General features: G+C 41.6%; 1 protein-coding gene across 1 annotated transcript in view; it reads left to right on the forward strand.

Annotated features, from left to right (window-relative positions):
* Positions 1 to 8,413, forward strand: part of LOC126259733 (proteasome subunit beta type-1) — a 50,873-nt gene extending 42,460 nt beyond the window's left edge. The window contains exon 4 of the mRNA XM_049956716.1: positions 8,131 to 8,413. Coding sequence (XP_049812673.1) covers positions 8,131 to 8,316 — 186 coding nt within the window. The 3' untranslated portion in view covers positions 8,317 to 8,413. The remainder of the gene's footprint in view (positions 1 to 8,130) is intronic.
* The last annotated feature ends 2,760 nt before the right edge of the window (positions 8,414 to 11,173 follow it).

Genomic DNA, 11,173 nt, shown 5'->3' on the forward strand with positions numbered 1-11,173 from the left:
CTGTTTACTAACTCCTTGAGCAGCCTACAAGCTATCAACCAGTGCTACACTCACCATCCTCTGGTAGTGTCCATCCAGGAGTCCATCTATGCCCTGGAACGGTCCCGTCATTCAGTGGTATTTGTGTGGACCACAGGACACGTCAGCACCCCTGGTAACGTACTTGCCGGCAGGCTGCGCAGAAACCGCTTTTGGAGATGGGCATATCTGAACCTGACCTGTGTTCTGACTTATGCCGCAGGGTTTTTAGGCTTTGGGAGACAGAATGGCATAACAGTATGCACAACAAACTGTGTGTCATTAAGGAGACTACGAATGTGTGGAAGTCTTCCATGCGGGCCTCTTGCAGGGAATCAGTTGTCCTCTGCTGGCTCCGCATTGGCCATGCTAGGGGGACCCACAGTTACCTCTTGCACCATGAAGATCCGCCTCAGTGTTGGTGTGGTGCCCTGTTGATAGTGGCCCATATTCTGGTGCACTGTCCCACTTTGACTGTCCAGCGATGAAATCTTGGTTTACTGGACTCGTTGCCGCTCATTTTATCTGACAACACCTCATTGGCTGATTTAGTTTTATGCTTTATTCATGAGGGTGAATCTGCTTACTTGTTTTACTCTCTTCTGTTTCTAGTGTGCCTCTGTTGTTTTCTTGTTCTCTTGGGTTCCTTTTAGTGTTCATTGCCTTTCCTTCGTTCTTATGGTTTTTCCTTTCTTTCAGTTTTGTGTTATATGTCTCATCTGTCTTATTCTCACTCTTGTGGCATTGTTTTATTAGGAACAAGGGACCAATGTTCTTGTAGTTGGGTCCCTTCCCTTCCCTTCCTTTTAAACCTACCTACCTACCTACCTACCTCTGCCCCAGGGCCAGACAATGTTCACATTCAGATGTTGCAGTACCTTTCTCTTGTGGGCAAACACTTCCTGGATTCATATGTACGAGGGTTTTTCAAGTAAGGGCCGTTCGCGCGTATAGTCCCGTAGTTCGCGCGGACGTCGCAACAAGCCACCCTGCCACTTGCCGGCATCCTTCCCATTCACACTGATGCAAGTTGCAGCTCTGTAGCTGATGTGTACGCATTGCCGTGCTACTTTATAATGTTTACGATTATTGAATCGCCCGCCGCGTGTGAGATACGGTCAGTGATACGTTTTTTGACAGCGAGAAGCCTATCAGCTGCAGAAATTCATCGTCAGTTAACAGAAGTTTATGGCTTGAATGCAATGAGTGAAGGTAAAGTGCGTCAATGGGTTAGAGAGTTTAAAAATGGCCGTCAAAACTTCCATGACGAAGAACGCTCAGGCCGGCCCTCTGTGATCACTGATGATTTGGTGACTGCAAGATTTGTGAGGACAGAAGATTCACGATTTCCACTCTTTCTTTGGAATTTCCACAAGTTTCAAGATCAGTTTTTTACAAAATTGTATCTGAAAACCTAAACTTTAAGAAACTGTTCTCGGTGGGTACCCAGACTCCTCACAGAGGACCACAAAGGGAAGAGATTTGCCACTTCATTGGACTTTTTGATTCGTTACGAGGAAGAAGGGGATGACATGTTGAGTCAAATTGTCACTGGAGATGAAACACGGGTATCCCATATCACTCCCGAAAGCAAGCGACAATCGATGGAATGGCGACACACAACCTCACCCTTCAAGGTCAAAGCCAAACAGACGCTATCAAAGCGCAAGATTATGGCAACTGTGTTCTGGGACCAGCGCGTTGTTTTGCTAGTGGACTTTATGCCACGAGGAACGACAATCAACTCAGATGCCTACTGTGCAACTCTAAAGAAGCTCCGCAGAGCAATTCAAAACAAAAGGCGCGGCATGCTGACAAAAGGAGTTTTGCTCCTGCACGATAACGCTAGGCCTCACATCTCTCAAAAGGCTCGGGATTTGATTGATTCCTTTGGCTGGAAAGTTTTGGACCATGCACCATACAACCCCGACCTTGCTCCTAGCGATTTTCACCTTTTCCGGTACCTGAAACACCATCTTGGCGGGCAGCACTTCAATGACGACGATGAAGTGAAAGCGGCCGTGAACTCTTGGCTGTCGGAGCAGGCGGCCGAATTCTTTGAAGAGGGAATTAAAAACTTAGTTGTACGGTATGATAAGTGCTTAAATAAACAAGGCAACTATGTAGAAAAATAGGAAAGTCGGAGCAGGCGGCCGAATTCTTTGAAGAGGGAATTAAAAACTTAGTTGTACGGTATGATAAGTGCTTAAATAAACAAGGCAACTATGTAGAAAAATAGGTAAAAGTGTGTAGAATCAGAAAATAAAAGTTTTTTTACAAAAGTATTTGTATCTTTTTTTAAAAGTAAAAACGGCCCTTACTTGAAAAACAACCCTCGTATTATCACATCTGAGCAGAGGGCACGTGTCCCAGATGCTGGCGTGAAGCCACTGTCGTGCCCATACTTCAGGCCGGTAAGGACAAACACCTTACTTCTAGCTACCACACGATTTCTTTCACCCGCTGTGTTCGCAATGTGATGGAACGTCTGATTCATGCTGGGCTGGTGTGGTGTCTCGTGTCTCGCAGTTTACTAACTGCTGCACAGAGTGGATTTCAAGTGCACCATTCTGCAGTTGACCATCTTGTCACTTTATCTACCCATGTCATGAATGGTTTTGTGCGGAAATCCCAGACTATGGCAGTGTTTTTCGATTTGGAGAAATCCTACGATAGCTGCTGGGGGTCTGGTATCTGTCGTACTCTCTACATGTGTGGCTTCCACGGCCGCCTGCCCCGTTTCCTTCGGGAATTTTTAAAAGATGGAGTTTGCAAGGTTTGTATGGTTTCAGCCTTGTCAGAAGCTTTATTCAGGAAAACAGTGTGACGCAGGATTCTGTCCCGAGTGTTGTCCTCTTTGTTATCGCCATTAACCCTATAATGCCCTGTCTCCCACCGGGCATCTCCTGCTCCTTTTTTGTTGACAATTTTGCCATCCATTGTAGTTCTCCATGCACCTAGCGGCGTCTTCAGTGTTGTCTCCATTGTCTTTACTCATGGAGCATCGACAATGGCTTTTGTTTTTCCACTGACAAAACTGTGTGTATGAATTTCTGACAGCGCAATGGTTTCTTGCATCTTCTTTACATCCTGGGCATGTTGCTCTTCCATTTGTTGAAACTACCCAATTCCTGGGGCTCGTGCTTGATAGGAAACTTTCTTGGTCCTCGCACGTGTCTGGCAGCCCTGTATGTGGTCCCTCAATGTCCTACGTGTCTTCAGTGGTATTTCCTGGGGAGCAGATCTCATAACCCTCCTCAGTTTGTACTAGTCCCTTGTCCTTTCGAAACTAGACTATTGGTGTTTTGTTCGCATCTGCACGTCCGTCCGTCCGTCCCTCTTGTGTTGTTGTTGTGGTCTTCAGTCCTGAGACTGGTTTGATGCAGCTCTCCATGCTACTCTATCCTGTGCAAGCTTCATCATCTCCCAGTACCTACTGCAACCTACATCCTTCTGAATCTGCTTAGTGTATTCATCTCTTGGTCTCCCCCTACGATTTTTACCCTCCACGATGCCCTCCAATACTAAATTGGTGATCCCTTGATGCCTCAGAACATGTCCTACCAAACGATCCCTTCTTCTGGTCAAGTTGTGCCACAAACTCCTCTTCTCCCCAATCCTATTCAGTACCTCCTCATTAGTTATGTGATCTACCCATCTAATCTTCAGCATTCTTCTGTAGCACCACATTTCGAAAGCTTCTATTCTCTTCTTGTCCAAACTATTTACCGTCCATGTTTCACTTCCATACGTGGCTACACTCCATACAAATACTTTCAGAAATGACTTCCTGACACTTAAATCTATACTCGATGTTAACAAATTTCTCTTCTTCAGAAACGCTTTCCTTGCCATTGCCAGTCTACATTTTATATCCTCTCTGCTTCGACCATCATCGGTTATTTTGCTCCCCAAATAGCAAAACTCCTTTACTACTTTAAGTGTCTCATTTCCTAATCTAATACCCTCAACATCACCCGACTTAATTCGACTACATTCCATTATCCTCGTTTTGCTTTTGTTGATGTTCATCTTATATCCTCCCTTCAAGACACCATCCATTCCGTTCAACTGCTCTTCCAAGTCCTTTGCTGTCTCTGACAGAATTACAATGTCATCGGCGAACCTCAAAGTTTTTATTTCTTCTCCATGGATTTTAATACCTACTCCGAATTTTTCTTTTGTTTCCTTTACTGCTTGCTCAATATACAGATTGAATAACATCGGGGAGAGGCTACAACCCTGTCTTACTCCCTTCCCAACCGCTGCTTCCCTTTCATGTCCCTTGACTCTTATAACTGCCATCTGGTTTCTGTACAAATTGTAAATAGCCTTTCGCTCCCTGTATTTTACCCCTGCCACCTTTAGAATTTGAAAGAGAGTATTCCAGTCAACATTGTCAAAAGCTTTCTCTAAGTCCACAAATGCTAGAAACGTAGGTTTGCCTTTCCTTAATCTTTCTTCTAAGGTAAGTCGTAAGGTCAGTATTGCCTCACGTGTTCCAGTATTTCTACGGAATCCAAACTGATCTTCCCCGAGGCCAGCTTCTACTAGTTTTTCCATTCGTCTGTAAAGAATTCGTGTTAGTATTTTGCAGCTGTGGCTTATTAAACTGATTGTCCGGTAATTTTCACATCTGTCAACACCTGCTTTCTTTGGGATTGGAATTATTATATTGTTCATGAAGTCTGAGGGTATTTCACCTGTTTCATAACATCTTCTTAATACTATCCACAATTGTGCCATCTGTTTGGCCACTGGCGCTATTTAACTAGCAAGGTTTAAAGTCTGTATGCAGAAGCTGCCAAACTACCACTGTCCTACTCTTTCTCCTCAGCTGATATGCATGCCATTTGTCTGCTATGCGTGGCTACTCATCCTATGCCTCCTTTTTCGATGAATCCTTTGATCGCTGGTATGGAGCTCATCCCTCTTCTGTTACCTATTGAAGCTCGCTTTCGGCTCTTGCTCTAACAGCTGAATTTCACACTACCTGCCACTTTCTCGGTGGGTGTGAACCCTTCACCACCTTGGCTTAGAGTGGCAGCCTGTGTTGACCTTGGCCTTCATTCGCTTCCTAAGCACACTACTCCAGCCTTGCCCTATCACATTCAGTTTAATGACCTTCACACTCATCTTCGCCATAGTACTTTCGTGTATACTGATGGCTCTTGCATTGACCATGGTGTCAGGTGTGCCTTCACCATTGGCACCAACATTTTCCTGTATCAGCTTCTGGAACACTGCTCAGTATATAGAACAGAGTCTTTGCCTGTATCATGCCACGCAGTACATCTGGCGACACAGGCTTTTCAATTGCATCATCTACTCTGCCTCTCTCAGTGCCTTTCAAAGCCTGTGTGTTCTGTACACCATCCATCCGTTAGTGCAAAAGGTCCAGAAATACTGTCACTTGCTCACTCTTGATGGAACCACTGTGATGTTTATGTGGCTCCCTGGTCATGTCGATCTGACAGGAAATGAGGCAGCTGATGCTGCTGCCAAGGCTGCAGCCCTCATACATCTGCCTTCTAAGTCTTACATTCAATCTGATGATCTCTGTGTTGCCATCTGTCGGCAGATGGTGTCTCTTTGGCATCAGCACTGGTCATTCATTCACAGAAACAAGCTCCGGGTTATTAAGCCTCTCCCAGCAGCTTGGATGACCACCTCTCTGTCAACCTGCCATGAGATCTTTTTGGCTAGGTTGCACATCAGTCACTGTCTTTTTAGCCATCACCATTTGTTAAGTGGTGTTGCCCCACCACTTTGTACTCACTGCACTCAACCTTTGACAGTCCACCATTTCCTCACGAAATGTCCTTTTTTTAATCCCCTAGATTCTCGTTTGTGTTTGCCATCTGACTTATCAGCCATTTTAGCAAACAATGTGTGGGCTGTCAACCGTGTTTTACTTTTTATCTGTCATAGCAACATGGTGAGGACCAAGATAATGCTTGTCAACTTACAGCAAGAGTTCGACTTCCTATGTCATGTTCTGACGCTTCCATGGCCGACCTGCTCCCCGACTGTCTAGAGCATTTGTGGGACAAGCTGAAACGCCAGATCCCACCATGTTACACTCGCGTGATCTGGAGGTGGCTGTCCAAGATTTATGGGCTAATCTGCTCAGATCACCTTCAAGCATCTAATCAACTCGATGCTGGACTGTGTTGCAGTGTGTATTGCAATAGAATGTCGTCCAACACATTATTGATGTTGCACCATGTTTGTTTACTTCTATTCATCGTATTCGTTTATTGGTCTTGATTTTGGGATCAAGTGAATCTTTAATCTGTATCATTACGTCTAATAAATTTCATTTCTATCCAATGTCCCCCCCCCCTCCTCTCTCTCTCTCTCTCTCTCTCTCTCTCTCTCTCTCTCTCTCTCTCTCTCTCTCTCTGCCCACCTCTACGACCTCTTGGTGTGCCCTCCTCCACCGTGAATGATGTTATGCAAACAAACACACACACACACACACACACACCTACCTTTGGATGATGTGATAACAATGATCTTAAGATGTACTAAAAATAGGAAAGATAAAATAATTTTTATCAGTTATACGACTACTGTAAATATGTACAGCATTATTTGTAATGGCAGTTTGAAAGCTTATATCCTTACTGGCTGGTCATGTAACTATTTTGCGTTTTATCATGTTCATGGATATAGAAGTTATAGAAGTTCTTATTTATGTATACTATAGACACAGAAACATTGTTAGTAAATGAGCAAGGGACAAAAGTGCTTTTTAACAGAACTAGCTCAGCAATTTGGCTCACAGATCATACAGCTCATTTACAAAAATTGGTGCGAGTAATAGATAGTAGACAGCTGTTTGAGAGCGGTGCAGTAATAAAGGCATAATGAGGTGAATGTTGCGTGTCATATACCGGCTTGTTTCTCAGTGTAGACTAACCACAATGGGAATCTCATCCATTGTGCTTCACATTGAGAAACATGTCCACTTTGAGGATGGCTTTAGTGTGACACAAAAGGGTGTGAGGTACTCAGCCTTAAAAATCTTTGAGCTCTTTGTTAATGATGTAAAGAATCTAATAGATATTGAAATTAATTTCAAACACAAACTGAAATCATATCTGCTTGACAGTTTTCTGTATTCCATTTAAGAATCTCTGACTGTGTAATAAAAATTGTGTGTGTGTGTGTGTGTGTGTGTGTGTGTGTGTGTGTATCACATAAAGTGTATATAATCGTATACAATGCAGTATAAAATGGAGCTAGGAGGCAAATTGCAAAATGCACGAGGCTTAATGTGTTTCTATAGTTGGGGGTCACGAACAATGGCAGTTGTGTTTAGGCTTGTTCTGCACACCTGCGTCGCTTATTCTCCAACAGCCAATGAGCGCTCTGCTGTGAATGCCACAGCTACTGTGAGCATTAAATGTGATTGTAGCAAGTTGTTTAGTGAATTTTGACTCCATTTGTTGCGAGCTGCCATCACTGATTGTGATCGTGATAAATTCTGCATAAGCCAGCGAGAGACATAATTTGCACGCTTTAACTGACTCCTTCCACATTATAACAGGAGACCATAGCTAAGATCCATTGGACATGGAAGTAACTGCCAATTAAGAAATTCAGTGTACCATTGGCAAGGTACCTGAAATGCTGTTTAAACTGCTGGATGGTGTTGAACGAATAAGTATTCTTATTATATAGTAAAGTCATTGGGTGTTTGAGAGGCTCATAAAGAAGATTAAATTGTTGCTACGTTTTCAGAGATCTTTTTTTTTTTCCCTCAGAGATTACTAACAAAAACACACAGGCAAATAAATGATTACTTTCTCACTGTGCTGCAGCACTGAGAGATTGTAGCTGGCCAGGATGATGTAGCCATGCTTGTGTGTGGATATAATTAGTTAAGTTTGAGAAAGTACATTGTCAAATGGCTGAGATACGACCTCACACTTGGTTTAGTGCCTGCCAACATCTGAGCTGTAAGGGGAGTGGCTATTTGTACTCCCATTATTTGTAATCAGCTGGAACTTTGTAGTAATTATATGAATAGCCCATGTTACTACACTTAATATGAAACAGCGTGATAAAAATGTAGCTTCTAACCTCAAACATTCTTTTTTCCAGATTGGTTACAAAAACATGGAAAATGTACCCAAAGAACCTGTTCCAGCAGAGAAAGCATTGGCAATAATTAAGGATGGGTTTATTTCTGCTGCTGAGAGAGACATATACACAGGAGACAGCATTCTGATTAATGTAATAACTAAAGATGGTGTTAGTGTTGATAAATTTAAATTGCGTCAAGACTGAGCATTGAGTTTTTTTCATATGTATTTTAATGTTTTAATTGTAACAGCGATAAACTTTGTTATTTCAATGTCTGAAAATTAAAAACTTCAGAAATTAATGTGCAGCATGTTTTGAGGCATGATTTAAAGAATGAACAACTTCTCATTTTTTAAGAAAAGATGTAGTGAAAGTATTAATGCTAAAGAATGCCTTTGCTATTTTACCCTGTGTTGATTTTCTTCTCACAAAGTTTACATCAACCAGACAAATCTGCTCCAAGGCACTATTCAGGGATTAATCCAAGGCATGAAACTGTATTTCACAGACATATAAATTGCTGAAGTAATTCAGTAATTTACATTGCTTTTCGAATTCTGTATTAAAAATATCTTCTACCTAGCCAAGTTATGGTTCATCAGGTAACACAGTAGAAATGCATATATGCAACATCTTATTGTAGTCCACATGTGACAATAAGACCATAGCATTGGCTTGTCATTTTCCATAATTAGTTTGTTTGCCCTCCTGCAGATTTCTCTGTGCTGCTCGTCCTTGCTTACAGTTGTTGGATGTAAGTACTGGCACTTTGTTTACTTCCACTGGGACCACAGCTGCTATGAGCTCTGTGGTGCCGATGTACATTGCTGTTGATGCATTTTTGTTGTAGGTACAAGATTTAGTCCTTCAACAAGGGTCTTCACTGTAATTCAGATGATAATTGGTGAAATTAATTGCTGTTTGGCCCCCTACTTCTTGACTTGGCCATTTGTGCGAGCAATTAGTTTTTGCTTTGTGGCAAGAGTGAGTTTTCGGATGCATGGATTCTGCTTGTTACAGTTTTGTATTGTCAGCCCATTACCAAGAAAATGCAGAGTGTGTAACCAACATGTAAAGATAAAGATTCTCCTTTGAAGGGCTTTTCAACATTTGTTGGTTGTTGTGAATTGTATCTCGTACAAGTGCCAGGCTTGCTTGCCACATAAGCCTGTTAATCGCTAGTGTGTTATGTGATAGATTTTATAGCATGTTCAACTCAACACCTTTTTAGGAAAGTCAGCATACTGAGAACTAAAAGTTTCGTCTGATGGAGCACATCCAACAAATGTACATTGTAGAGAAAATAGTTAATGAATTAATTCTGTTGAGGGGAAAAAAACTTTGCATAAAATAAACTTTGACACTACTTGATAATTCCTATTATTGCTGAGCTCATAAAATGCCGTTAGTATGGAAATAGATATTACTCTACTTATTGGAAAGGAATGAGTGAGGATGGTAGTCTATATTGAGTTCCTTTAACTGTTACAGTAAATGCACTTTCACTCGTTAAATGGCAAATAACACACAGTTAAGCTCTGTTGTCATATTGCAAATATTGCTGCAAGGTGTGCCACATGTAGTCTGTGGGATAGCAGCTATCATTGCTGGCCGTTGTGCTGTGGGTCGCTGGTTCAAACCTGGCCACCAGCAATTACAAGGTGTGGCCGGAAAGTAAGTCACATTTCATAGTTCCACGCATGTGCACTTGTGTGATTCATTATCCTTTCACTGATGCCATCGTAGACGGTGTTGTTTACATTGTTCAAAATGTTTGAGACGAGTCACTGAGCCTACCATATGTGAAGTGCATTTTCTAATGTTGTTTTTGAAAGCGAAGAATGTCAAGCCAGCTGAAATTCATTGTCAGCTTGTAGAACTTTATGGTCAAAATGTAAGGACTTATGGACTGTTGAGAAAGTGAGAATTTTTGGAAACAGATGGTCCACAATTTCAAAACCTGTTTTGCATGAAATTGTTACAAATTGTATTTATGTTGGGTTCTGAAAATACTTACACACGTCCCCAAAATGAAGTGACTTCGCAATCTTTGAAATTTCTTACTTGATACAATGATGAGGTAGATGAAGTTTAAAAAGAATTGTGACGAGTGATGAAACATGTTGTGTTGCTCCAGAATCAAAACAGATGATGGAGGGGGCACTCACAATCACCCAAAACAAAAAAATTCAAATCTGTTTTCAGTACAAAATAAATGTGCATTGTGTTTTGAGACAGGAAGGGCATTCTGCTTGTTAAGTTCCTTCCCAGAGGTGAAACCGTCAGTGCGGTACGATATAGTGAAACTTTGAGAAAACTTCAGTGTCCAATAAAAAGCAAAAGGTGTGGAATGTTCGGTCAAGGCATTGTGTTGCTCCATGACAACGCGCGTCCCCATTCTGCTGGTGTCACTCAAAACCTTATTCAGCAATTTGGTTGGGAGTAATTCGATCACTTGCTGTACAGCCCTAATCTCGAACCTTATGATTATCACTTGTTCTTGAACTTGAATGTGTTTCTGGAAGAAGCCACTTTGACAGTGATGATGACACAAAGGGGGGGGGGGGCACATTGTTTAGCAGTGGATGTCTTCATTGGCAGCATCTTTCTATTAAGAGAGCTTAGAAAAGTTGGTTTCCTGCTATGAAATATGTCTAAAAAATAGTTTTAATAAATACTCTTTCTTGTAAAAATAAATTTTTGATTAGAAAAATATTTTTATTAGCCTTTTTTGCAAAATGGTACGTATTTTCTGGACATTGTAATGGATCTGGGAGATGTGTTATTTTCTACCGGATTTGTCGATACCAAATTGTAAATGTTTTCTTATATTTTTGTCAGAATTTTTTTTATTGTAATTTGCCTTATTATATGCTAATTTACTTATATTTTTGAGAGTGAAAGCATATTGATTACTATTAGTAAATGTGACGAAGAATATCAAAGAGACTGATTACAAGTGGAAGCTTGTGTGTTGTGTAAAATGTCTTTGACGCTGGAGTCCTCTTTGACTGTAATCAGTCGGCAGTGAACCCTTGGTGTGTGTTGATGGTAGAACAAT

Source organism: Schistocerca nitens, chromosome 5 (genome assembly GCF_023898315.1).
Source record: "Schistocerca nitens isolate TAMUIC-IGC-003100 chromosome 5, iqSchNite1.1, whole genome shotgun sequence".
In the NCBI taxonomy this organism is placed as follows: Eukaryota; Metazoa; Arthropoda; class Insecta; order Orthoptera; family Acrididae; genus Schistocerca; species Schistocerca nitens.